This window comes from Eurytemora carolleeae, unplaced genomic scaffold (assembly GCF_000591075.1).
Source record: "Eurytemora carolleeae unplaced genomic scaffold, Eaff_2.0 scaffold87, whole genome shotgun sequence".
Taxonomy (NCBI): domain Eukaryota; kingdom Metazoa; phylum Arthropoda; class Copepoda; order Calanoida; family Temoridae; genus Eurytemora; species Eurytemora carolleeae.
In genome coordinates, this window is record NW_019396127.1 from 295423 (window position 1) to 323314 (window position 27892).

The following is a 27892-nucleotide window of genomic DNA, read 5'->3' on the forward strand; positions in this document are numbered from 1 at the left end:
CCCCCGAACTATCCTATTTCATACCTGTTAAACCTAGACTTGGGGTATGGCTTGTTCTTGCAATAACGATAACATCTAGCAGGCCTGCGACCCATTTTGAGTCTGAAATATAAGCAGGGATTAAAGAAGTTGCTGGAGCGACGAAGACAGAGTTTAAGCAGTCTCCATTGCGGCAGCAGATTCATCAGTGTACTTGCCTGAAACGAAATAAAAATTATTCATTTTTTTACGGGTCTTGATTTACTAATAGCATCAATATGAAATAGGAGGTCAACGCTCCTTGCCACCGAAGTGTATCCATGAGAACAAAGCAGATTAGTTACCCAGAGGTCTGAACTTTTTAAGGCTTAATCTCTACGTCAGATTAGGGCGCAATTTAAATCTAGATCCCTCAACCAAAGTTGCCACCAAGTGATATTGAAGAGGAATAAATTAATACAAATATTAAGAAGATCATTAAATGATCGAAATTGTTCAGACTTCTCTTTAAGTGCTTATTTTCTCGAGATTAAGAACCAGAACACCAAAAAAAACTTAATTTTAAGGAATGTTAAAAACGGCAATATTTTTATTAAGTATGAAATTCATTTGATGTGTTGTGACTAATTTGAAGTTAACTTTGTTAAATTTATTACCGTAAAATACAATAATTATTTGTTAATTTTTACAATTTTAAACAAATCTTGTATTTGAATACAAAAGATCCTTTAGGGCGAAATCTACCCACAGAAAATGTGTAACTGGGAGTACACTGAAAATGAGCTTTTGCAAGGAACATCGTATAAAGGAGAAAATACTAACTTGCACCAATGTGAGCAAATATGACTTACCCTTATCCTTTCCAAGGGCCTCGGCTCTACCCTTAGCTCTCCTGTCAATGATGGCCTTCCTGTCCTTGTCCATCTTCAGCTTGACAATGGTGACCTACAAGTAGTTCAGTTTGTAACATCAGAAAATGATCACATTTCATGGACGATTTTAAGTTGGCTTCAGGAAAAAATTAGAGTATTTTGCAATCATGGTTGCAGTCAAGGTTTTGTTTCTCATCACAAATAAGGTGTATTTAACTATGACACGAATGCTCAGGTCGCAAAGTTAAACTAAATTTATTAGCCGCTTCCGTGACTTCAATGCTCTCCAGAGAAGGAACGGCCTTAGAAGAAAAACAAAAAACATGTGGAAATTCACAAAATAAAGTTAGGGTAGCAAGATAAAATATTTATATTTAGAATTAAGTTCACCCTTAACGCAAATGAACCCAATATCACGTAAAAAATTAAGACGTAATTTGATTTTGTATTGAACTATGACCGAAGATCATTCTACACCTTGACCACCGTCATCAGCATCTATGCTAAGTAATACCTTGCTGGGGTGGATACCAACATTTGTGGTGGCACCGTTAGCCTTCTCTCTCTGGATCCTCTCAATGTAGATCCTGAACTTGCTTCTGTAGCACTGGACGACCTTGCCGACCTGAAACAAGATTATGACAATTTATCAAATATACTTATTTCAGTTACAAATGAGCAGAAGGCGATAAGACTGGAAGGACCTTTATTTGTTATACAGTCAGAGGTAGAAGAACAGTAATTCCATCAGAGATGCAACAATTCATTAATAAATAACAACAATTAAGCTTGAAGTTGAAATTAGTTCAAGAAAAGCGCGAATCGCACTTGGAAAACGCTTCATTTTCAAAATCAGTTTATCAGTAACAGTAACAAAGCCTGCGTTTGTACGAGGAGAAAATTAGTAATAACACTATTTTTTCCCTCCTTTCGAAAGTCCTCTCTTCCCGAAAATATTCTGGATGCGTGGAGAGCAATTCTTGAAAATTATATATTTCAGGAAAGTGCCATTATTGTGTTTATAAAACATTTGATCCCCCGGCCTCCATTATCCCAAGCAATGCCCCTCGGTACCTGTTGTCCCTTGTAGTGTCCCCTGACAACCTGAACCTCATCGTCCTTCCGGATAGGCATAGAACGGACTCCGTACTTAGCCTTCAGCTCCTGGAATTATAAACAATTTAAAATGCAAAATAGTCATATTGTAAATATCTTGTGCATGAATATCACGGAATTGTGAATCCCCCCCCCCATACATTAAAATTCAATAATACATCTCAAATTTGAGGTTAGGTTAGGCTAAGATACTTTCTGGTCCGAGCATTGCGGCTAGGATGGGCTAGGGGACCGAGCGCTGCGGCCACGGATTAGGTTAGATAAGAAACTTTCTGGGCCGAGCGCTCCGGCTAGGGGGCCGAGCGCTACGGCCACGGGTTAGGTTAAGTTAAGAAACTTCCTGTCACACCCATGTACAAAATTGATAGGAAGGGGGGGGGGTCCAAAAATCGTTCTCTTGGAATAAACCTAACGTGGCTTTCTCAAATGAAAATAACAATCAATTTCTGACCTTGCTAAGGGGGGCGGACATGAGGCGCCTCCTCACGTGAGAAGGAGCAGAGAAGTGACGCTTCCTGCTCTTGGACCTGTCAGAGGATACCATCTTATTTAACTTCATTTTCACTCTAATAACAAAATTCGAATAATAAATCCAAAACTTAAATTAAGATAGAACAATATAAATGCACAATGATTATCACTATGTTCAATACATTATTTCACCATGTCCAAATCTTGAAATTCAAGCTCTCATCAGGAATTATCCTAAAAATGAACCATACAAAACTCGCCGTTCATTTCACGTGAAGCAAACTGTACAGGAAGTGAGGTAGGAGAAATAAATTAAAGTTTGGACTCAACCGGAAATCCACAAGTCAGAAAACGAAGACGACGAATCCGTATTTGAACTAATGCCGTTTGAACTATTGATCGTTTGGACTATTGTTCATTCTACCTATACTGATAATGACGTCATTTCCTGCAGTTAAAACAACTCATTATTTACTTATTTGAAATATTAAATATGCAGATTAAAATTTTTTATATTTCATGAAAAGAAAGACGTGCGATGGTGCCCAGCTAACATAAAGACCGACGGCGGTTATACCGCCTCGTTCTACGACAAGCTTCGCTGGAGTTGGGCGGAGCTCCGATCACCTGGTTCGATGTCGGTCTTGGCGGTATAGTAAAAGGATCACACCCAGATCTGTCGTATATACGAAATCGTACATGCGACAGCGCACAAATGAACTCCAAAATCTACACTTCGACATCGGTGCTTTGGAGTATATACTACAGCGATGACTTCTTCACCAAAATCTACATTCGATATCGGAGAGGTATACACCGATATCAATATACTATATCGGAAAAAATGTCACCGAATTCAACATACTACATCGTAGACTTTCTCACCGAATTGTCAGCGTACTACTACCATACTCAGGGGTGACTACAGGATTTTTTCATGGGGGGTGGGGGAGCCCCTTTTTCTAAAAACTATGATGTTAAAGTTAAGTCAAGTTTAAAAATCCTATANTATATACTACAGCGGTTCAGAATTTCCGAAGTCGTATATACGACAATTATACAATGGCGGGGAAAATTTTGTTTCTTCTACAGAGGTTCAGAATTCCCCGCCATCGAAACTGCGACAATTGCACTATGGCGGGGACATATAGTATATACTATTGCGGTACAGTGTACCCCCCGCCATCGCATTTACGACGGCGGAAAACCAACTCTGGCGAAGATTTAATGTTAGCTGGGTGCGCGGTGATATTTTTGGTGTCTTATCGTTTGCACTAATGATTGACCGGAATAACGTACATTCGCATTAATGTTCATTCGACTATAATGTTTTATTTGAGGGTTAGGTTAGGTTAAGACAATTTCTGGACCGAGCGCTGCGGCTAGGACAGACTATGGGGCCGAACGCCGTGGCTAGGACAGGCTAGGGGGCCGGGTCACAAGTTTTACTGATCAGCTGACTTCAGTGCAAAGTACGTTAGTTCAATCGGACATTAGTGAAAACGATATACAGAGCGTCCCATATCATATTAGATTATCTCTAATCTTTAACGACAAAATAAACCCTTAATACTCGAAGAACTTATCATTTTCCGCAAGGAAATTCTTATATAAGCCTTATGTTATTTTTCAAAATGATTTATTCGAATTAAATTTTCTTATCAGTCCCAAAAATCGCAATTTAGACCCGTTGACGGTCTAATATGATGTGGGACACCCTGTAGCATCAAAAACCGAAGAGCGAAGCCAAAAGAATCCAAACCTTAAGCTTTGAAAACTTAAAAACAAGATTGAACGCGGCATATTAGGCAGTTAGAGGTAAATCCAAAATGGCGAACAAACAAACGTAATTTTTCGCGCTATTCCCGATTTTAGATAAATATTTTGCAAGTGTACCTTAGGTTATATAAATTTTGTTGATATATTAATGGAAGTAACATTTTATACATTTTTTAAAGCTTTTCGTAGGGTTTTTAGTAATAATTCCATGCTAATTGCAGGGAGAAGTTTTTATCGGTAAAGTTGAGATTGTATAATACCTGTCTAATATTTATTTTTTAACTGGATATTTCATTTTAAAACCTGTTCTAGAAATCGAATTTTGTACCCCGCCCCTCCTTCTATCAGTTTTGTACATGACCACTTATTTTATAGAAAAATCATTATTATACTTTTAAAATTATTTTAGGGTTAGGTTAGGTAAGACAATTTCTGAGCCGAGCGCTGCTTCTAGAACTGGCTAGGGGGCTTTGCGCCGCAGCTAGGACAGGGTAAGGGGCCTAGTACTGCAGATAGGAGAGGATTGGGGGCCGAGTGCTGCGGCTAGGATGGGCAAGGGGGCCGGGCGCTGCGGATAAACAAAAACTGAATTCACGGATTTGTGCATTTATATATATACATGTACATGTATATGCTTATATATACATATTTATATTCAACATGTGCATTCTGATATATGAGTTAATTTAATAAATGCTCAGATCAACAGAGCATTTCACAATTAACAAGAGCAGCAAAAAATGATAAAATAACAGCGTGGATGGACAGAAATGGTTAGAAGAGGTCGAGGAAAAAGATAAAAATAAAACTGATAAGTAGAAATTATATAAACACTTTCACAACTTAAGGGTTCTACGTTCACAATAATATTTGTCTTATTCATGCTAAACATTTTTGTAATTTTTATCTTGTTTAGGATGATTCTAATTATTAAAATGTTTAACTTCACCAATTGTATCCGTTTTTATTTCAGATAAATTATGTACAGTGAAATATTATTACGCGCAGGTCGGGGAATGAAAACCATTGTTAATAATTTTAATATTCCCGTCTCAGGTTTAATCATGATGCACCCCGCCAACGATTTGTGGACAGGGAGCGCGCTGATGCACGAGCATGATCACGGGCCTCCCGGAAATATCCTCGTAAATTTTGTTCTGAAAGATGGTACATTGAAACAAACAAAGGCACGAGAGGGAGAAAATGCACTAAGGAACACCAGCCATAAACATTATTATCGTTCAGGGAAAGGTGTATATATTCAGAAATCACCCATTCCCAGGGGGTGGGGGAGTATTGAAGATATGGGGTGGGGAAATAAAAAAAATTAAAAACAAACCTCCAAGCTTCTTCATCCATTTGATACCTATTACCTAAAATTTAGTTATTTTCCCCCTAAAATCGATTAATTTCTACAAATCGGCGTAACAACTATTAAACAATTACTAACTTCTGGCTATAAATAAAAATATAATTTGCGACAGAGGGTGGGGTAATTATTTTCAAGAAAATATACACCCTTTGCAGATAGATAATGGTAAATATATGACAAATCAGTTTTCTAAGGATCAGGGGCCGGTGTTGGATATAATAATGATTCCAGTTAGCAATCTCAACAACGTTCCAAGTTCTTAAATAGTTGTCTAATAGTTAAACAAATTTTCCCTAAAACTGCTTTTAAGGGGTGAGTTTGCGAAAACTTAATAGGAAAGCAGACATAAAAATATGACTGAATATTATCTTTGGTTCCAATTTTATTTTTAAAATTATATCATATTAGCAAATTCAGTAAATATCAACTTTCACTAGACTTTCAAATTCAGGACTTTAATTTCAAATTCAGATTACATACGTAGGTCCTTGAATAGAACTAATTAAATTTTAATGAGTGATTTTATTAGAAAATCTTGTTTCTTGGTAGACAGTTCTCTCAACCCTATAAATCTGCAGCAACAGGGGTGTATATTTTCATTTTAGGGTAAAAGACGAGGGGAAAGCTAAGGGAAAGGGGAAGAGGGAAGGGAAAATGGAAGGGGAGAGAAAAGGGAAAAAGGAGCAAAAAACTAGGAAAAAGGTGGAAGGGAAGGGAAAAACTACAAAAAAAAATTGTTTTGTTTTTACTTTTTTTAAACAATATCAGGAATCCTTTTTAAAAAACTGAGGGGGTGACCTTGAAGTTAACCTTTTTAGGGCACCAAAACGCTCAATTATACTACTAAAATCCAAAAACTTTCTTCGATGTTCTTTTTTGAAAATATATGCTTCTAAAAGAGGAGGGGGGGGGGAATATGAATCTTACAACTAATATACACCCCTGGGCCAGCAAACAGTTAAATGTTAATTTTTCCACGAAATCTGCTTATAAGGGAAGGTACAGTCATAATCAGAAAGACCCGGAATTAGTTTTTAATTAATCAGACGACTTTTAATTTTAAAAATATTAGGCTGAATCAGCTCTGCATTAACCTTCAATCAGCTTGTCAAGTCAAGCATTCTTAATTTAGACAATAAAACTGAATATTACTACAACTACAACGGAGTAGAGTGTCCCGATATATATTGGTTTCGAAAATTTTTTATTTTTTTTCAAAAATTATCAGAATCAAGGACAGTCAAATTAAAAAAAATTTCAAAGGAAAAGAAAAGGAAAGAGAGAAACGATGACAAGAAGAAGATTCATATCAGAATTTGTCTTTATCAACTGTATCCAATTTATAAGATTAAAATTTCAAAAATGTTTTTAAAAATATGATTAATGAAGCGATAGTAACAAAATAGCCCTAGTCCTGGCAATTTCAAAACGTGGTCTGCGTTTATTGTGCGTTTTAAATTATAAGAGACATATTTGGAAAGTAGTCGTTTGATTAACTGTCGATTAATTCCGGGTCTGTTTGGCTATGACTATACAAAATCCCTTGATCCTTGCCTGTCATACTTACTGTTGCTGTTGTGTAAGGTTAGCTCAGAGATATGATATTCCTCTGGAGGGTGCATGTGAGGCTAGTCTTGCTTGTACAACGTGTCATTGCTATGTGGAGGGAGAAGAGTTCTTTAACAGGTTTACTAATATTTATAAACATTTTTACTGGATCTGGGACTGGAAGACGTTATTTCAAGTGCCCGGATAGAACTGTACGCAGAGAATACGCAACTACAATTAACTTTCCTTGCCTCATTACCTTGGGCCTCAAAATGGATAAATGGGATAGAATTTGTCTAGTATATTTAACAGATACAGTTGTGAATCGGACATGCCAAGTTTAACATGAAGGCTCACTTAAAATTACGTCTACATTCCCTTTAACAGAAAGACAACTGCATTTTTTTGTCTTACTGATTTTATTTCATTGTAAGGAACGGCCTGGAAGGTGATGAGTTTTGTTTGTTAAAGTTTAATAAAAACGTGCTTTTTGACTTGTTTGTAATTTACCCCCGCCCCCATTTTTCTTTAATCTTCAAAAATGGTTAATTCTTAAAAATATAATTTTCCTTGCTTTTTTAGACTCCCTGAAGCCACAGATGAAGAGGAAGACCTATTAGATCAAGTAAATTTTTTACTTCCTAATTTTGTCTCAACTAATAGATATAAATTTTTTCTTCTTATTTTTGTCTTATCTAATGGATAGAAGATTTTTCTTCTTATTTTTGTTTTATCTAATGGATACAAGTTTTTTCCTCCTAATTTTGTCTTATTTAATGGATACAAGTTTTTTTCCTTCTAATTTTGTCTTATTTAATGGATACAAGTTTTTGCCTGTGGATTCCGCGGCTAAATGTGGCAACATGTTTCACATTACCAAAATAAACAAAAACTGAATTCACGGATTTGTGCATTTCTTAAAATTTTACGGCTTTTGAGTTGTTTTCGAAGTCCAACGTTTTTTATTTAAACGCATGAGATAAAAACGAAAATTTATTTGAGAAGATTTCGGATCAATTGGGAGTTGATTTCAGATATATCTTTCTTGGGTAGGATCCGGAATCAAGTTCTTGGATCATTTGGATAGGATCCGGAGTTCCAAATGGATCCCATTGGTAGGAGCCGGATTCGTTTCCAAATGGATCCCATAGGTAGGATCCGGATTTGAAATGTCTTTTCGAGGGTCAATTGGAAAAGCATGCATTAAAATATTGCAAGTTTTGACGATTTATCCTAAATCTATTTCAGGCACCATTTCTTGAGATAAACTCACGGCTCGGCTGTCAAATAATTATAACCAAGGATTTAGGAAACAAATCAATCCATCAATCATTGAATCCTGAGATTTTAAAGCTTAAGATTACTTTCAAATGTTCTTTGATATAAATTTTCATATTTTTAACAAAGATTTTAATTGGGAAATCGAAATTGTATATTAAAATGGGAGTTTTTTTAATGTTTCAACAAGTAAGAACATTGAGAGAGAGATAAAATTTTGATTTTTTTACATATTGATAAAAAATTATTACGATCAAAAAAAAAGGATCGTGAAAGGAAATTTGGATTTAAAAATGGCACCCTCCAAAACATTTGTGTTCTTTGATGCGTCTCAACGACTTTTTTAAACTTGTTTATGTGATTGATTGATTGATTGATTGATTGATTGATTGATTGATTGATTGATTGATTGATTGATTGATTGATATGTTGCAACAAAGAATTTTTATGTAGATGGACATATCCCCCAGCCACATTAACATTGTTGTGACGAGATATAAACTATATATTGACCCCCCCCCCCTCCCTCCTCCTCCAAACAATGGTTATTCATTCATTCATCAATTTCAATCCCTCCTAACACCATCCTCATGTCATTATCCTTATTTTCAAAGGAACAAAAGATTGTTATAACTCAATAGACTAATTTATATCCATTCATGATTTAGGCATTCATACAGATTAACATTTATGATTTCTATGAAAATTAACTAAATTATATTTGAATAGAAACCTGAAAGAGATTGTGAATTTAGTAAAAGAGACTTATTAAACCAGTTCAGTTAACTTCTCAAGCGAGTTTAATATACTTTTTTTTATTTTGAGACCTAATATTTTTTTACCGCCTTTTCTGAGACTTAATGCAGCCATTTTTGATGCGATTTGTGACGATCAAGTTTAGAGATGGTTATTTCATAATTGACTTAATGGAATAAATAGATAAAATAGCATTCAGAGGGGTGAATTTTTCATTTTCTTTTGAGAAACTCTGATTTCTTTTTTGAGTTCAAGACCAAATATTCACAATTTTTTAAGGGGAAATTCGAATACTAAGTATGACTTTAACTTGTGCCTGTGAAAAACCTGGTGATGGTAAATTAAGTTTTTCAATATTTTGACTGACACTTTTTACATTTATGAAAATTATTCCGATGTGTCTTATTACTGAATTCTTTAATAAATTTGTATACCTAACCCCCTTGTTTAGGTAAATAAACAATCTCTTTTAGTATTTTTTCTTGTGATTATTTGATCGTTCTACTTAATGAAAGAATTCCAGGTTTAATTGGTTGGATAAATATTGTTAACATATTTTTATATATTATATTACTGGCAATTCACAGTGATCTGACGTAGGCTTTCCAGTAGATATTTATGTCCTAGGACATCTTATCTGATTTTTCAAATATTAATATTTAGTTAAAAGCTGATTACTCGTCTCGAACTGTATTTTCTAATCATTATATCTCTGTTTCATATTAACATATAAATTTGAAATTTTTTTTGATAAGAAATACCAAGGTTATGAGGTTGCAAATATATTGGGATTATAAAATAATAGTTTGGGGCAAGTGACATATCTTTTATTCTTTACTTAACTTTATTTATTCTTGTTATAACTGTCGTGATTTTTTTCTCTCCTTGTTCTCTCCTGCTCAGATAAATGTCATTTTTCCCGGTCAGATTTGTGTCCTTTCCCCTGTCAGATTTGTGTCATTTTTCACGGTCAGATTCATGGCCTTTTTCCGAGTCAGATTTATATCCTCTTTCCCCGGTCATAATTATGTCTTGTCACCCAGTCTGTGTTTTGTCCTCTTTCCCAGTCAGATGTGAGTCCTCTCTCCCGATCAGATTTATATCCTCTGTCCCGGTCATATTTATGTCCTGTTACCTGGTCAGTTTTGTCTCCTCTTTCCCTGTCAGATTTGCGTCCTCTTTCCCGGTCAGATGTGTGTCCTCTTTCCCGGTCAGATGTGTGTCCTCTTTCCCGGTCAGATTTGTGTTCTTTTCCCTGTCAGATTTGTGTTCTTTTCCCTGTCAGATTTGTGTCCTTTTTCAGCTGTGACATCCTGCTACTCAGAATATCGACTGTGATTGTTTCTATTTTCAGATTAGAATGGTTCTAACTGAGTGAAACTAGAAGTAAGAGTTGATAACAGATAAATGCTTCCTATGTATCTCGGAGAACAAGCACTAACAACGTGAATTTTTTCTACCACTACCTGGCTCGTGGAGGTAAAACTAGAAATTTACTTCAAAATCTAACTTTAGGGGACTGTTAGCGTAATTTTCAGTTATTCTCTAAGCAATGTCGGATTTGCAACGGTACCCTTGAAGCCTTAATCTGATGAAGCATGTAGAAGTTAACGTAATTTTTCTGACTCAGAAATTGTGTTAATTGTCGTAAATTTATCTTCTTTTTTTACCAAGAAATGCGCAATATCTTAACGAAAGCATGCATTTCCAATTCAGCTCTGCATGGAGGGTCACTTGAAATTACGCTGACAGTCCCTGTTAAGAGAGTGACCGGCATGACATGAAGGGATAATTTATGAGAAAGCAAAGTGGAGTATTGTAGATATCTAAGTTCTGATTTGGTGTCTAGATTCAGATTGTTTCCTGTTCAATTAATTTTTCGTGGATTTACATCAATAAGACGAAAATTCATGACGGATTGAGAGAAATTAATATATTTCTAACTTCTAATCATTTGTTGACACAAAATTAGAATAGTAATTAAAGCTTATTGATTTATTATATTGCGCTTTTAACTTATTTTAAGACTGCCATTTGCATCATTTTCAACTCTAACCTTTTTAGAGACAAATTCGTTAAATTCAAGAAAACAGAAGACCCAAAACTTAGTGGCGAGTATTTTTAGTTGTTAGACTATTGTTGTTGATTGTTTACAGGGTTGTGTACACTTGTTTGTTTACATAGTAGCCCGGGGTTAAGTACTCTTAATTGTTTACATATTTGCCCAGAGCTACGTACACTTGATAGTTCACATAGTAGCCCAGGGTTAAGTACTCTTGATTGTTTACATATTTGCCCTACATATTAGCCCAGGGTTAAGTACTCTTGATTGTTTACATATTTGCCCAGAGCTACGTACACTTGATTGTTTACATATTAGCCCAGGTTTAAGTACTCCTGATTATTAACATATTTGCCCCAAGGCCACATACACTTGATTGCTTGCATTTTTGCCCAGGGTTATGTACACTTGTTTGTTTGCAAGGAGATATTGAATAGAAGGAGGGGGCGATAGGGTTTCCGTACACTTTGCTGTGACGTTTTTGGACTGCTGAAGAACTAGTTTCTGCGTAACAACACTAACAAAGGCACCCGATCTAATGTAAACAAACATAAGTTAGAATACGGTGAATCTTCATCTAACGCGCCAGAGATGCCAGATGTCTGTTTATCAATTGTGTTATTGTTTACAATCTTTATTATTGTTGTTACGCCAAAACTAGTTCTTCAGCAGTCCAAAAACGTCACAGCAAAGTGTACGGAAACCCTATCGCCCCCTCCTTCTATTCAAATCTCCTTGTTTGTTTGCATATTTGCCCAGGGTTGTATACACTTATTGTCTGCATTTTGACCGAGGATTGACTGTTTACGCATTGACCCAATGTGAAATATGGAATGTTCCAAAATTGAGTAACCTATTATGTATGCAATTGAAATTTCTCCGTTCAGTCGTGAAAAGTAAATTCTCTAATATTAATTGATGTTAACGCATGAATAAATTCTCTTGCATGTCCAACAAAAATGTTAAACTTATATAACTTTCAAAAACACATTGTAGAAATTATAGAAAGTGTGCTAGAAATCGCGAAGACTTTCTTGAAATTGACGAAAACTTTCAAGAAATTGCCGGAAAACTTTCTTGAAATAGACGAAACCATTCCAAAATTTGTTCAAAAGTTTCCAAAAATTGACTAGAACTTTTTTAGAAATTCAGGAAAACTTTCTAGAAAATGAGAAGTACGTTGTAGTAATAACCATTTTTCCATTTAAACATCTCCCTCGTCACATTCTTTTTTGTGCGTCACATTATTTTTGTGCGTCACTTTCTTGTGCGTCACATTCTTCTTTTGTGCGTCACATTCTTTTTTGTGCATCACATTCTTTTTTGTGCGTCACATTCAAAACTAATTACAAGAAAAGTCTTTTGAAGAGAGAAGAAAATTAAATGACAATTGAATTATGAGAAATCATTTATAATTGGCTAGATTCGATCTAAAATACTCTCTTCTAAGTTTATTATCTGTATTTCTACGATTAAGGCCTTAAATCCCCCCCACATATGTGACAGAACTGTTTGTTTTAGTTTAAGAAAATAAGTCTTACAAAATTGAAATGTACTTACCAAGTGTAATTTTTGTAGTTAGACTTGGATCCTGAAGTTTGAACTTATGAAGAGTCTCGTTAATGTTGAGCTTTTGATCTCGACGTCAGAAAATTTACATTTTTCAAATTTGAGGATTAATGCTTGATCCGTCTTATAAAGTTATCCAAGCAAGGGATGCCATGTGTCGGGATAAGATGGAGATCCATGCTTAATCCCGAAATTCTTAATACAAAAGTTCTGACTTTTAAATGCTTAATCTTTAATCCGTCTACTGCAGGGAGTTCGGAGAGCGGGAAGAGGATTGGAGAAGAGGAGGGTAGGGTTACCTCTCTTCAAGGTAGGGGGAGGGGAGGGGAGGGTAGGGTTACCTCTCTTCAAGGTAGGGGGAGGGTAGGGTAGGGTTACCTCTCTTCAAGGTAGGGGGAGGGGAGGGTAGGGTTACCTCTCTTCAAGGTAGGGGAGGGGAGGGTAGTTACCTCTCTTCAAGGTAGGGGGAGGGGAGGGAAGGGTTACCTTTTTTCAAGGTAGGGGTGGGTAGTGTAGGGTTACCTCTCTTCAAGGTAGGGGTGGACTGGGTAGGGTAGGGTTACCTCTCTTCAAGGTAGGGGGAGGGGAGTGAAGTTAGGGTTAGGAATGGGCTTAGGTTAGGTGAGTTAGGTCTAGACATGGGTGTAGGTTAAGAACTCTTCAATTTTAAATTGGGGAAGGGATGATGAAAGTTTCATACTTACATTTTATCTGTAATATTTCCCACCAAAATCAGGGATGAGAGATGAATTTACTTCGAAAAATTCATAATTTATCAAAATATCTACCGACACTAAGTAAACTTGTAAGTATTGTTGTTTAGGGGGTGAATCCTGCAAGATGACCGACACAAGGAAGCGGGTTAAGCTCTATGAGCTCAACCAAGAGAGACAATGGGACGATAAAGGGACAGGTATAAAACTTTCTAAACGATAACTAGATGTTTTTAATAAATGTTTTATAATAACTCTGTAATCGTTAATAACTGCATATTAAATAATGATATTTTCACGTTATTAAATGATAACATCATGTTAAGGTTTCACGTTATTAGATATTTGGGTCACCTTATTGTTAGGTTATGCCACATGATATTTAATTTTAAGGTCACGTGATAGTCATATTATTAAATGGTCGGGTCACGTATAATCACATTATGAAATGTTAAAGACACGTTAAAGTAACAGTATTTTTGTTCAAGTCACGTGAAGGTAACATTATAAACGTCAAGGTTACGTGATAATCACATTGTCATATATTCTGGTCACGTAAAGGGTCACATTATTATTTTTGTTCAGGTCACGTTATTAAATGTTCGGGTCACTTGATAGTCACTTTATTGAATATTTAGGATACGTTATAGTAACTTTATTAGATATTCAGGTCAACTAATAGTTAAGTTAAGAACTATTCAGGTCACGTGATATTGACGTTTTTTAACGTTTAGGTCATGTGACAGTCACATTTTTAAATGTTCAGAGCTGGGAACTTTAGAATAGGATATCCTTATATCCTTACGGTTAATTAATCTATAGATTAATAAAAAGAGGAGAACAATCGTTATTTAATCTCGAGATTAAGAAAAAGAGTGGATCAAGCATTAATCCCAATATCCATTATTCAAACGTTCCCAGCTTAGGTTACGTCAAAGTCGCATTATTAAATGTCTAGGTCACGTGATATCCCGTCATTTAATGTTTAGGACACGTAAGTTCTACGTATGTTGAACGACTGAAAGGAGTAAGCCTAGTAGTACGAAGCGAGGCGGACGGATCAGTTCTTCTTGAGAGTAAAATCCAACCTGAAACTGCATACCAGAAACAACAGGAGACTCTTATAGTCTGGAGTGAAGGAGATAACTTTGATCTAGCGCTTTCCTTTCAGGTTAATATTGTTTAAGGGAGGTTTGAATTCGTTTTGGGTATTATCGTTGAATTGGGCAGTTTTTTTATGTGGGGAAAAAAGTATAATATAGATAATAGGAACTTGATACTTGACTTTTTATTTATGCTTTCTGATTAGTATTCTAGAATAATATCAGTGCTTAGAATTTATTTTATTTTGATGCAGATCTGGATCATCAAGCTCAAATGAAAATTTCCAAAAAAAAGAATTATTCTGTGAATTTGTGAGTTGAATCTTGATCTACCATGAAACTTAAAACATTTTTTCCGTTGTTTACTTCTAAAATAAAATAAGAGCTAGAAATGTCTTGCTTTTTTCTAGTGCTTAGGATCCGGATCCGTTGGATCCGCAAGATTTTGGCTTCCTGGATCCGGATCCGCAAAAATATGCGGATCCAAGGGGCAAAATATCAACCAAAAACTGCAAAAAAAAACTTTTTTACTCTTAAAACTCAAATCTGAACTTTTGAAAAAGAGAGATTATAAAAAATTTCCTCATTTCTGAATGATTCATCAAGTTTTTGGATAAAAAAATGCGAAAAAAATAAAACAAAAATTTGAAGAAAAAAATTTTGTTAAAAAAAATTCAGTAAATCAAGTAAAGAAATGGATCATTTTTTTCCAGTGCGGATCCAGATCAAAATTAAATATGTTTTATCTAGGAGAAGACTAATTTTGTTTTATCTAGGAGAAGGCTGGTTGTGATGAGATATGGGAGAAAATATGCTCGGTCCAAGGAAAGGATCCAAGTGTGGATTTTACTCAGGTAGTTCAAGACATCAAAATTATGATTTTTGATGAGGGGTGAGGGGGGGGGGGGTATTTGAAAAATGAGACATGAAAAGGGAATTTTTTTCATCTTTTGTCATACTTACAATCTAAAAATTTAATTTTTCCTGTAGAAATTACTTATTTTCGTAATTCAATGAATAAAACAGTCAACAACATTTTAGGAGCAAACATGATTTTTCAAGGAAATATTTACACCCTTCAATACATTTAATCCTTCGGCTGATACCTAGGCTACCTAGGCTAACACCACAGCAGTTTTGTCCTCTGTTTTAGTTTATTATGAAATAATTATAATTGAAATCTTAAATTGAAACTTGACGCCTTCGCATTTGTGAAAAGTTATTTTATTTTTCTCTTTGTTAAAAGTAACACGTAGCCGAGTTCTATTTTTCTCTGTAATCAGTATTTTTATCGTTCACTTCATGTGTATTTTCTCTTCAACGTCAAACCCTTAAAATTTTATTTTTGTCTGATTTATACACTGGAGACCCAGAAGACATATAAGAATTGAAGAAGGGGTGTATATTTTCTTGAAAATATCCCCCCTCAAACACATATTCGAAATCCATTTTTTTGTAAGTGTGCAAGGAACGGCAAAATGTGTTTATAGGGTTTTATTTGCTGGATTAGGAAAAATAAATGAATTGGTAAAAATTATGAAAAAGAAAGAAAAATCTGGCCTTTTTTATGTTTAATTTTTCATGTTTTCCCCAAGATCACCAGAAATCATCCTGCCGGGGAAGGGGGTAATTCTTAAAAATATACACCCCGGAATTGAGGAGAGGCTTGTTAGGTTTGGTGTATATTTACTATGACGCTTTATAAACCGGTTTATCAAAATAGCAGGAACTACTCACTCATTTTTTTCTTGTGCTGTTCAAATAGGTCACTTATCTATATATATCAACCCTGGGAAGGTTTGTGTAACATCAAAACTGGAAGAAGAAAAATCTGGAAAATAGTTGGATTTTTTTTAAATGTGCCAATATTCGAAAAAAAAAATCTCTAAAAAAATTATTTAAAATGGCCGACTTTCAGAGCAACAATTAAAAGCTAAAATTATTTAAACGGAATGGGGCGCGTATTTATTTTTAAATTACCACGAACATTTTTCACATTAAAAAGGGGCCCTTTTATCAAAATCAGCAATTTTTTCATAAAACAAAAAGCCACAAAAGACCCAATTAGCCAAGTTAAGTTGAAAATATTTACATAAAGGGTTGCCCACAAAGATTAATGCTAGACTTCAAAAACGACATACAAATTTTGATTATGATCTAAATGTTAACTTTGATGTTAGGTCTAGATTATAATCTTTAATTTTCCGTTCTCGCAGACTTGTCAAAGCACGCTAAATAAAACCATTAACGTTCAAAGACTGAAAAGTTTTAATCCTAAATATATTTTTATACAATGGTCAGCAAGTGTGGGTTACTGAAATTGGTATTTACACCGACCACCCTGTATTATGTATTATTGTATTATGTACCGAATACTGCATTGAAATACATGTCAGTCTCTGTTTTATATCTAGGGATGGGCAATACCCAGATTCGTTTCACAGAATTTTCTAATGTTTTGAGACTTAAAAGGTTTTACGACAATATGAGAAGAGTTCAATATTTTCAACGTTTGTAAAACGAATCTAATCGCTAATTATATTATCATTTCGGTAAACGGTTTTGTTTTGATATATATGAAATTCAGTACCGGATACTGTATTGAAATACATATATGTTAGCATCTGTATGATATCATCATTTCAGTAAATGATCATGTATTATAATATATGTTGATCACTTTTTTATTTCACTATTTCAGTATTCGATTTTGTATTTATATATTTGTTTACCACTGTATTATATCACCATTTCAGTATTCGATTTTGTATTGATATATTTGCTGTCCAATGTATTTTATCACCATTTCAGTAAATCTTGTTTTGAAATATTTGCTGTCCACTGTATTGATATTTTTGCTGTCCACTGTATTGATATATATGCTGTCCACTGTATTGATATATATGCTGTCCACTGTATTGATATATATGCTGTCCACTGTATTGATATGTATGCTGTATATTGTTCAGGATCTTGTTGAAGAGAGTGAAGATGACACAAGGTTTGATGATATATCAGACTCTCAACCTCCTATAGAACTTCCAGCAGGGGAGCTCTCTAAACTAGAGGAGATTTCAGAACTCGTCTCATCATGCCTTTCCAGTCCTCTTAGGTTAGTTTCTAGTCCTCTGAGGTCAGTTTCCAGTCCTCTTAGGTAAGTTTCCAGCTCTTTAAGGTTAGTTTCCTCTGAAGTTAGTTTCTAGTTCTATTAGGTAAGGCTGTAGTCCTCTTAGTTAAGTTTCCAGTCCTCTTAGTTAAGTTTCCAGTCCTCTTCTGGTTAGTTTCAAGTCCTCTAAGATTAGTTTTCTGTTCTCTTAGGTAGGTTTCCAGTCCTCCTAGGTTAGTTTCCAGTCCTCTTAGGTAATTTCCAGTCCTCTGATGTTAGTTTCCAGTCCTCTTAGTTTAGTTTCCAGTCTGATAAGGTTAGTTCCAGTCATCTTAGGTTCCTTTCAGTCCTCTTAGGCTAGTTTTCAATCAACTTAGGTTAGTTTCTAGTCCTCTAAGTTTAGTTTCTATTCCCCTTGAGTTAATTTCTATTTCTCCTAGGTTAATTCCACTTTCCAGTCCTCTAAGGTTAGTTTCCAGTCATCTTAGGTTAGTTTCTAGTACTATTAGGTAAGTTTCCAGTCATCTAAGGTTAGTTTCTAGTCCTCTTAGGTAAGATTCCATTCCTTCTAAGTTCTAGGTTAGTTACCAGTTCTCTAAGTTAAGTTTCCTGTTCTCTAAGTTAAGTTTTAAGTCCTCCTTGGTTAGATAAATCTTATAATTATAAAAATATTTGATGGTTTTCCCTTGTGGTAGGAGAGAAAAGCTGGCTAACGCTATTGAGAACGAAAACTACATCAAGAAGCTGCTCAACATCTTCAGTATCTGTGAGGACCTGGAGAACCTGGAGGGGTTGCATCATCTCTATCAAATATTTAGAAATATTTTTCTTCTCAACAAGGAAAATATTCATTAAATAAAACTTATTTGTCCTGCTATTTGGCTAATTTAAAGGGACAGCGGACGTAATTTCAAATAACTCTTATAAATTAACATGTCCGATTCACATTTTTATCTTATATATATCTCTAGAGCATAAATATGCAACTGTATATTGAGAAACCACAATTGGAAATAATCAATTTTCACAAGGATATGTTATTCATTCCTGATCAGATAAAGGTTTCATGGGTAACGTCGTAAATAGAGCATGTTTTTTCCCAAATGGAGTCAACTAAAATTACCTTTAGTGTCTCTAAATGTGCGTGTCCTAAACTGAAATAAATCAGAAAATTAAATTTCGTTTTATCAAGTTTTAAGAAAATATGCTTAATTTAGTAAATGTTATTTATTTTTAATGAACTTCAACCTTAAATTTCCAATTTGCTTCAAAACTTCTCTTTAGCTCAGTAGTTCTTGGAAATCAAATATTTTAAATACTAGTTATTTCAAATGCTCTCTTTATGTTGTATAAAGGTCTGTCCTCTCTTTCTTTTGTCATTTTCTCTTTGTAAAGAATAACATTTCGACCTATGACATTAAAAATACTTTTATAGCATCTTTTATTAAATTATTTAATCTTTTTTATATTTATTAATTTGTCAGTCATTTCAATTCTACTAAACGTAAATTCTAGAATCTATATTATTAAAAAATTTGGATGTAAATTTATATTAGTATTTCATCTACGGATCCATTATGAATAAAGTAAATTTTCTTAAAATTGTCCTTCATGGATTTTTCTGGATTCCTGATGAATATGCTCTCTGTGTAGAACGCTTTGTTCGAGATGATGTTCTCCGAGGAAACCATCTTCGATGTGGTTGGGTGCCTCGAGTTCGAGCCAGGGACTGCACAACCCAAGAAACACAGGGAATACCTTAAGAGTATAGCTAAGTAAGTTAATCTGATTTTCCGGACTAAGGCCGGACCTTTTGAATCCTTAATTCCGTCAGAGCTAATCCGTATGTTAGTCTAACGGAATAAGGTAATAATTGTTCTCTAAAAATGAGCGAGCAAAAATGTGAATTAAATACATATTTTTCCAAAATAATGTCGTTTTTTATGGATTAATTTTATCACTTAAAAGTTTAAAGTCCAGGCGTGGCGGATTTACGCTCTCGTACACTAGTTTCTGCCTTTTAACAACTTGAAATTGATGACGTATGCATAAAATAATCATATAGATTAAATCTGTCACTAAAAAGTTTTATATTTCTCCTTAATTTTTAATGAATTTCAATATTTTAAATTTCCTATTTACTGCGAAATAATTTTAAAAACAACTATTTAGAAAAACATTCAGTTTTCCTAATAAAAGTTTGAAATTTACATTAGGACAGTCTCAAAACAACATTTGTTCAGATTGAATATGAATTTTCATATTAAAACTTTATTGGGGGGGGATTCCTTAGTATCCAATATCTTAAAGATTAAGTTGGTAATGAAGGGGAAATCCTTGGAGCCAAGGTTTTCTCGATAAGTTTTAAAGAAGTAAAAATATGCTAAGTACGTATATTTTAATATCCGATTCACACTGGTACCCAAACCTGTGTCTCTGCAATTAGTTGATTAATCCTTGTTTTTCTGTTTTAAAATTGATTGTTTTTAAATTCTCAGTAAATATGATTAGCGGAGACACGGAAAGGAAATTGAGAATATTTATTCATATTATAAGGACGGGAAACATATGAACTTGTCATTGTTAAAACGATTAATACAGCGTTGACCCCCAATTTCATTGAATGATGACGGCGCATGTATTGTTATTAATGAAGGGTCACTTGCAACCAGTGCTTAGGATCCGGATCCGTTGGATCCGCAACATTTTGACTTTCTGTATCCGGATCCTAAGGGCAAAAAATCGACCCAAAACAGCAAACAATGGATCAATATTTCCCAGTGTGGATCCAGGATCCGGATTCGCATCAAAATTAAATGGATCCTAAGCACTGCTTGCAAATGATATTTCCTTTCATGGAAAATTTTTAAGCTAGGTACGTAATACGTCTGAAGTACAAAAACCAAATGTTAGAAAACAAAATAAAATCAAATTGTTGAGAGATGAATTCTAAAATTGTTGATGATGGATTTAGTTTAATATTAGATTAGGCCAGGGTAGAGTTAGTTCAATCTTTAAAGATCAGTCATAATTTTGCAGGGGTGAACATTTTAAATCAGGGGGGTAAAGTAAAAAATATGGGATATCAAAAATCGAGCTTTTTTTCTTTTTGACACTTTCCCAAAAATTCATTCATTTCCCCCCTAAATCAATTTTTTCCCTCCCCCCGCCCCCACTAGATAACTATAAAAACATTTATCTGAAATATTTACATTGCTGCAGTGGCCAGAATGTTGTACTCATATGAGATGCTGTTTGCTGCTTACACTCTTAGAAGAGTACATAGTAAATAGTAAAGGGTATATATTCTCTTCAAAAATAGGTTTTCTGAGTCCCGCACTTTTTCATATTTTCATATTAAATTCCAATTCAAAAATTCAGCCGGCTTAAGTCTAAAGTTTTTTTAATCTTTTAAGATTGTAATTGATTTATTGATAAACATAATGTCGAAATGTCAAAAACATGGGCGGGAGCTCAAGCCTATTCCGTAGGATAAGGGTTGACTGCGATTATTATTATTATTATCTCGAAGGTTTATCTAGAAATTGTGTGGCCTTTGTTAGACCTAATTTTGTGTCCTGTGTTATAGACCCTTTTTGTGGCCTATGTTAGACCTTATTTTGTGGCCTGTGTTAGACCTAAATTTGTGGCTGATTTTATGCACTAAGGAACTATTTGCGGCAAATTTTGTTGTAAGGATTGTCGTCGTTATTTGGTTCTTTTCTATAGAGGTTTAATTGGTGTGTTTATGTTTGTATATCACGGGTGTGATAATTTAAAACATATTTTTTCCGACTTCATTCGCCTTTCACTAATTCAGTCAGTTATCGAGCTTGTTTTTGAAAATGTTAAGGTTTCCAGCACTTATGATTTCATATGGAATATTATTCCACATATTGATGACTCTTGCACTGGGGTATGCCCAATACGAGTTTAATTATGATATTACCTCATTTTTCTCAAGCAAAAATGCGCAAAATGAAAATCATACCTGATCAGACAATGCTTTTAACGGTACTATTGTGAAACGGACATTCTAATATACAAATAGACTTTAGAGGGACCTTGAAATTACGTTTGCAGTTCCTTTGTTCACTGTTATTACTCCAGTCTCCACCTACCGACGAAGAATTAGTGATAGAATTCTTGGCCTTGCTGCTTCAAAAATCAATCTAAATGCTCAAATCTTATTATTTTATTTAAAAAATCATTAATTATTTTCTTTTCAGGTTTCACCAAGTTATCCCAATCACTAACACAGAACTATTATCTAAAATACATCAGACCTATCGAGTTCAATATATTCAGGTAACGAAAATAAAAAATATATTTTGTGTGTCTTAATTTTCATCCCCCCCCCCCATCTCATTTTTCCCACATCTTTTGTCACTTACTTCTAACTCCTGCGGTTTTCATTAATCCATGGTAAGGATGTTGTACTCCCTACTCCACTTGTATTCATAAGTCCACGTTTAGGATGTACTCCCTATTCCTCCTGTATTCATTATTCCATGTTTAGGAGGTTGTACTCCCTACTCCCTCTGTATTCATTAATCCTTGTTTAGGAGTTATACTCCCTACTCCCCCTGTATTTATTAATCCATGTTTAGGATGTTGTACTCCCTACTCCCTCTATTCATTAATCCATGTTTAGGAGTTATACTCCCTACTCCCCCTGTATTCATTAATCCATGTTTAGGATGTTGTACTCCCTCTGTATTCATTAATCCATGTTTAGGATGTTGTACTCCCTACTCCCCCTGTATTCAATAATCCATGTCTAGGATGTTGTACTCCCTACTCCCCCTGTATTCATTAATCCATGTTTAGGATGTTGTACTCCTTCTGTATTCATTAATCCATGTTTAGGATGTTGTACTCCCTACTGCCCCTGTATTCATTAATCCATGTTTAGGATGTTGTACTCCCTACTCCCTCTGTATTTGAGGAGAATATCCTCTCTACCCTAAACAGTTTTGTTTTCTTTAACAAAGTGGAGATCGTGTCACTCATTCTAGAAGATGAGAGGTAGGAAAAACTTCTCCTTAAAGGTTTAAAGGCACTGTCTACGTAGTTCAAGTATTCCCTACATTAAAGAGTTACAGCATGTTTGTACCCAAATGATTAGGTTATCCTTGTTTTTCTGTTTGTGAATTGATCATTTTCCATTGCGGTTTTCTGTAATACGGACTTGCAGATGTATTTACCAGAAAAAAATGAAGGAAATTATTAGAATTTGAATTTGTGTTTTCAAGACAGAAAAGTGTTTGTATATTCTCATTGTTAAACCGATGATTTTAAATCTCGTTCTCGATATTTACGCAGAAGTGTATATTTTTTCGAATTCCCCCAAACCCCAGGGTGAGGATATAAAATTGGACATCTAAATGTTCATTTAATTTTGTTTTCTTTTTACCCAAAATTTTTCTTTTCGAAAAGGTGGGGGGGGGGGAGGCAAAATGATTTTTCAATAAACTATTCACCCCAGTAGTCAGTCACATTTGATTCTTAGATATAGGTTGGAAGAATATTATTCAATAATGGAAAAAGAACTCTTTTTAAAATTTACGGAACTAGAAAATATTTTTTTTATGGGATAGAACAATCTTGCAAAAAGACGAACTTTCTAATCTCAATTGTCGCTTTAATGAATTTTTAGAAATAGCTTAGAACAGTTTCATTCTCAATTTTTGGAATGGAAAACAAATTATAAGTTTTAATGGCTTTTTCACAACACTTTGAGTATACGTCATCCCTAGTTAGCAGTTAGCTCCCGCCTAGACAGAAAAAGATTAAAAAATGGAAATTAAAAATGTAAGAAATCTTTGTTATGGCTTCACAACATAAGTTTTTATGGACTTCATCCACGTTTTTACTTTACTCGTTAAAACATATGTAAAACTATCTGAATTACCAGTTTTTGTCCTTGGAATTTTTAAAAATCGTCCAATAGTCGGCAGAAGAAGAAATGCGCAAGTCACTTCCGCAAAGAAACCGCAAATATAAATAAACAGTGAAGAAACAAAAACATGAATATCTAATTCAATATAAAAAATGTCATCTCTAATGATTTGTTGTTTTTTCAAAATTTGAGACCCTTTCTAGAAAAGAAAGCTTTGTATTTTATATTTTCAACATTTCCTGGAAATTTAATATTCAAATGAGTTTATACTTTGGATGCAAATAGGTTTTTGTCTACGTCAACATATGACGAAATTCCTGAAAACTTTAATATTTACAAATATTCTGCAAGTTGCGGAAAATGAGTTTTGTTCTTTACGACACTATATGCCTTTACCCTTTTAAGCAATTCTTGGAAAGGTCTTCAGGGGTTATTTTTTTTCTTTAAAAAAAATTAATGAATTTTATTATATTTTATCAAATATAATAAACGAGACAGTTTTTTTTTTTTTACTTTTTAGCTTTTTGTTATCATTTTTTTAAACTGTAAATAACATCTACCCCAGATCCAGGCTATTTTTTTTACAGCGCAGAATTTTCAAATTTTTTGTCTTATATTTTTAGCTTATTTTTATGATAAAACTTGATGAACCATTCAGAAATCAGGAAATTTTTATAATCTCTTTTTTTAATAGTTCAGATTTTGGTTTTGAGAGCAAAAACATTTTGCTGGCAGCTTTTGGTTGATATTTTGCCCCCCCCCCTGCATCCGCATATTCTTGCGGAACCCGATCCAGGAAGCTAAAATCTTGCGGAACCAACAAATCCGGATCTGGATTCTAAGCACTGGGGGAAAGAAAAAAAATTGGAATTATTTTATTGTATGAGAATATTGTCATTCCCGTATTCTTTGTAAAAGTGATAAAAATCTTATGACAATATTTTATAATAATTTTCAATCTCATTGTGAAAGAAATGGTGTATACTTACTTGTATACTTGGAGAGTAGTTGGTGTAGCCCCCGCTAGGGGAATTTAGCAACATCTTTTCCAACATCTTCTTGATCCTGTCATATTCTCAGAATCAGTTCATCGCAGAAGAAGATAGATATTGATCTTGTGTAAAAAATGATATTATAATATTATTTATGTAATTTTACTTTTTTGTTTAGATTTTTGGGAGATCTTTTTACCGAACTGAGAGACTCTAAAGCCAGTGAGGAGAGAAGAAAAGAACTAGTTCTCTTTCTCAAGGTAAGTCTTCATCCTCCCCCAACACCCCACCCCTTCCCCCATTTTCCTGCCTGTCCTAGCTGGAATCTCCTTTGCTTCTGATTATACTGCTATGTGTACAGTTTAATTGGTATTCCGCCGTAATGAGGAAACAGGATTCTGCTTTCTTTCTTTTGCAGACTACATATATGAACTTGATGCTAGCGCCATCTAGTGTAAAAAAATTTCAAAATCTCATCTTCCATATTCTGGTTTTACTCAAGTACACATATTCTTAATCTATTTACTTTAATCTAAAGGTAACCAGCGTGCTTCGGAACTTTTTGTAGATTTATCTTGGGTCTTAATTTGGCCGGAGAACCCTCTTTATATAAAGAAGTTTTTTATTCTCAACTGATGTCTTTTCTGCTGTATCTAAATAACTGGAATTTCGGAGAGAAAAGCTTGTTTCAGTCCAACTACTGGGGTTGATTCTTGCAAATATATTACATTTGTATTCCACATGAAGAAAATTGAACCATGAAATGGTAGAGTCAATATTTTTCAAGTTCTGAAGGGTATTAATCTTCAACTGGGCCTTATTATTATTTGCGCCTTGATCAATTTTTAAGTAGATATTTGTATCTTAGAAAATAGATATTTAATATGTGGAAAGTAGTTTGCGAGACGTAACTAGAAACATTCATATTTAATATTTCCAACCTACACTGTCCCTACATCTAATATAGAAAAGTGGGAAAAACTGGTTTTCTCAGAATAAGTAGAAAAAAATTTCTACAGTGAGAATAAAAAAACTCGAGTGAATGGCGCCTTTGTTATTCCTTTTGGTCCTTCTTATTATACTGTTTTCTGGTTCTCATTGTACTATATACAGGAGTTCTGTCAACTCTCCCAGACTCTTCAACCTCAGTCCAGAGAGAGTTTTTACAAAACTCTTTCCTCTCTTGGAGTTCTCGCGGGACTAGAAATGACTCTGCAGTCTACTGTCAAGGTAGAAATTTTCAAAACTGTAATCCGTTGAATTTTTTTTTTTTTAAAGAAACTTAACTCTTGCCACAAACTCAAATTTGTCCATTCCAATATCTAGGTTTGCAACATTAGGTTGCTAAGATACAGGGATTAGAACATCTTAGTTTAGGGACAGAAATCATTTCCTTTGTCGGGTTTTATTAAAATTCTTCCAAAAATAAAAAAAAATATTAATTTTGAGGGTGGGGTGGAATTTACAAGAAACTCTTTTTTATTTATTTTAATATAAACAATAAACATACTACATGAATATTGAATAAGTATCAAGCATGGAATATAACTTCAATATAAAGAAATATGCATCATATAAACCTTGGAAATATACACAGTTATAAAACTGATCTTAAATATATTAAGAAGTCTAAAAGAGACTAATTCAATACTGAACAAAGGGAAAAGAGAAAAAGTTTTAAAGTTTAAATTTTAATCTTTTAATTGGTTGTTAAGGAAACAAAAGCTGCGAGTGTGGATATACTTCTCTTCATAGTAGATTATTCGCCCAGCCTAGTCAGAGAGTATATGATGCAGGTAACTATTCTCCACGTTTTCATCCGGATCCATATCCAATTGTTCTCCACGTTTTCATCCGGATCCGTATCCAACTATTCTCCACGTTTTCATCCGGATCCAACGATTCGCAGCATTTTAACATCCAAAGATTCTTGAAATTTTTATCCGGTTCCTGATCCTTGATCTGTCCTATAAAAACCCGTCTTCAAGTCATAGTTTTAGGGTTTACTAATTTCTTACTGGAGCTTTTAGACTACGTCTATATTTTGGTTGATATGTTTCCCCTTTCCATGATCCGGGTCCAGGGAACCTACCGGAATCGGAATTGTTTAAGTGTTATTTCTATTAACGACCTGAAAACGTCAAGTTTAACGAAAACGACCTGAAAACATCAAGTTTAACGAAAAGGACTTGAAAACATCAAGTTTAACGAAAAGGACTTGAAAACATCAAGTTTAACGAAAAGGACTTGAAAACATCAAGTTTAACGAAGTCTCTTTTTCTGCCTTGAAAATATAGCATAGGATACTGATAGGATTTGACAAAGAAAGAAGCAAGTGTAAAGATAAACCTTCTAGCCTTCTCTTAATATGTACTTCAGTTTGAAAATGGATAAATTAAGATGTTTAAATTCCAGAAGTCTAACAGATTTATAGTTTGAAATATCAAATGTTGCAAGGTCTGGTTGCAAAGATAAAATGATTAGTGGCTCAGTGCTCTTGGAAATTGTTTAAAATCACGAAACCTTCTCCAGCAGAAATATCACGAGCAAATATCGTGGCGTTCCATATTAGTCCCTTATTATGACGTTGTTAATGACAAGCCAATAATTGGATTATTTTTTTTCGTGACGTGATTACTTTTTGTTCTAATTAGTTTTCTAATTGACAAATGTTAACGGGGAAACAAGTTTTACGATAAAAAATGTCTTGATATCATGATATGGAGTCTTGATTGGTGAAACGTTTTTTTATATTACATCTAGATATATATTGGGGGTGCCGGAGCTCTTGGGGGAGTTAGCCCCGATGGCGGTCTGGGCTCTCCAAGATGGGGGCGGGGGTTTCAGATTTTATCTTATCTTATCTTATCTTATCTTATCTTATCTTATCTTATCTTATCTTATCTTATCTTATCTTATCTTATCTTATCTTATCTTATCTTATCTTGTATATTGGGCTTGTTTGTTAGTTTGTATCTAAATTACGTTATTTCGGCCGAACAGTTTGGCTCCGCATAACTGTAGAACTTCACATGATATTAGAAAAGATTAACAGTCGGTTTTATTTTTTATTTCCTGGAAAAATTTGAAATAGAATTTGAAAATACACCAATGAAAACAAAACATAAATCCGCAACATTTTCCTTCATTATAATTTTTTTAAGATTTATAACTAAAATAAACCGAGATTCAGAAGCGCAACTAGAACTTTTGCAAGGGGGGGAGGCAAAATATTATTTTTTAATGGTTTGGGGTGGGCTATATGGGGGTTTGC

At 34.2% G+C, this 27892-nt stretch overlaps 4 protein-coding genes across 4 annotated transcripts in view; 2 read left to right on the forward strand and 2 right to left on the reverse strand.

Moving 5' to 3' along the window:
* Positions 1–118, reverse strand: part of LOC111695753 (60S ribosomal protein L10) — a 5112-nt gene extending 4994 nt beyond the window's left edge. Inside the window, exon 1 of the mRNA XM_023465180.1 lies at positions 25–118. Coding sequence (XP_023320948.1) covers positions 25–95 — 71 coding nt within the window. The 5' untranslated portion in view covers positions 96–118. The remainder of the gene's footprint in view (positions 1–24) is intronic.
* LOC111695752 (60S ribosomal protein L26) lies at positions 104–2564 on the reverse strand. The gene is made up of 5 exons (XM_023465178.1): positions 2419–2564; positions 1926–2015; positions 1366–1476; positions 831–924; positions 104–197 (listed from the first exon to the last, which is right to left on the reverse strand). The coding sequence occupies exons 1-5, from the start codon at positions 2524–2526 to the stop codon at positions 154–156; spliced, it is 447 nt and encodes a 148-aa protein (XP_023320946.1). The 5' UTR covers positions 2527–2564; the 3' UTR covers positions 104–153.
* Positions 2565–5166: 2602 nt separating this feature from the next.
* Positions 5167–8538, forward strand: LOC111695740 (2Fe-2S ferredoxin). The gene is made up of 4 exons (XM_023465168.1): positions 5167–5430; positions 7174–7275; positions 7720–7762; positions 8386–8538. Exons 1-4 carry the CDS (start codon positions 5198–5200, stop codon positions 8521–8523), a joined length of 516 nt encoding a protein of 171 aa, XP_023320936.1. The 5' UTR covers positions 5167–5197; the 3' UTR covers positions 8524–8538.
* Positions 8539–9976: 1438 nt separating this feature from the next.
* The window catches only part of LOC111695747 (serine/threonine-protein phosphatase 4 regulatory subunit 3A), a 38185-nt gene continuing 20269 nt past the window's right edge, over positions 9977–27892 (forward strand). The window contains exons 1-13 of the mRNA XM_023465175.1: positions 9977–10650; positions 13053–13112; positions 13626–13715; positions 14505–14686; positions 15395–15472; positions 17588–17730; positions 18420–18564; positions 19378–19499; positions 21954–22032; positions 22640–22752; positions 24797–24878; positions 25732–25848; positions 26334–26414. Coding sequence (XP_023320943.1) covers positions 13643–13715; positions 14505–14686; positions 15395–15472; positions 17588–17730; positions 18420–18564; positions 19378–19499; positions 21954–22032; positions 22640–22752; positions 24797–24878; positions 25732–25848; positions 26334–26414 — 1215 coding nt within the window. The 5' untranslated portion in view covers positions 9977–10650; positions 13053–13112; positions 13626–13642. The remainder of the gene's footprint in view (positions 10651–13052; positions 13113–13625; positions 13716–14504; positions 14687–15394; positions 15473–17587; positions 17731–18419; positions 18565–19377; positions 19500–21953; positions 22033–22639; positions 22753–24796; positions 24879–25731; positions 25849–26333; positions 26415–27892) is intronic.

Excerpts from the sequence above, each read along its gene's own strand:
- LOC111695740 (XM_023465168.1), top strand. The coding sequence starts at position 5,198 with ATGTACAGTGAAATATTATTACGCGCAGGTCGGGGAATGAAAACCATT. Across the intron at positions 7,276-7,719 it reads GGAGAAGAGTTCTTTAACAG|ACTCCCTGAAGCCACAGATG; the intron begins GTTTACTAATAT and ends TTGCTTTTTTAG. Across the intron at positions 7,763-8,385 it reads AGGAAGACCTATTAGATCAA|GCACCATTTCTTGAGATAAA; the intron begins GTAAATTTTTTA and ends AATCTATTTCAG.
- LOC111695752 (XM_023465178.1), bottom strand. The coding sequence starts at position 2,526 with ATGAAGTTAAATAAGATGGTATCCTCTGACAGGTCCAAGAGCAGGAAG. Across the intron at positions 1,477-1,925 it reads GACACTACAAGGGACAACAG|GTCGGCAAGGTCGTCCAGTG; the intron begins GTACCGAGGGGC and ends ATCTTGTTTCAG. Across the intron at positions 198-830 it reads GGCCCTTGGAAAGGATAAGG|GCAAGTACACTGATGAATCT; the intron begins GTAAGTCATATT and ends ATTTCGTTTCAG.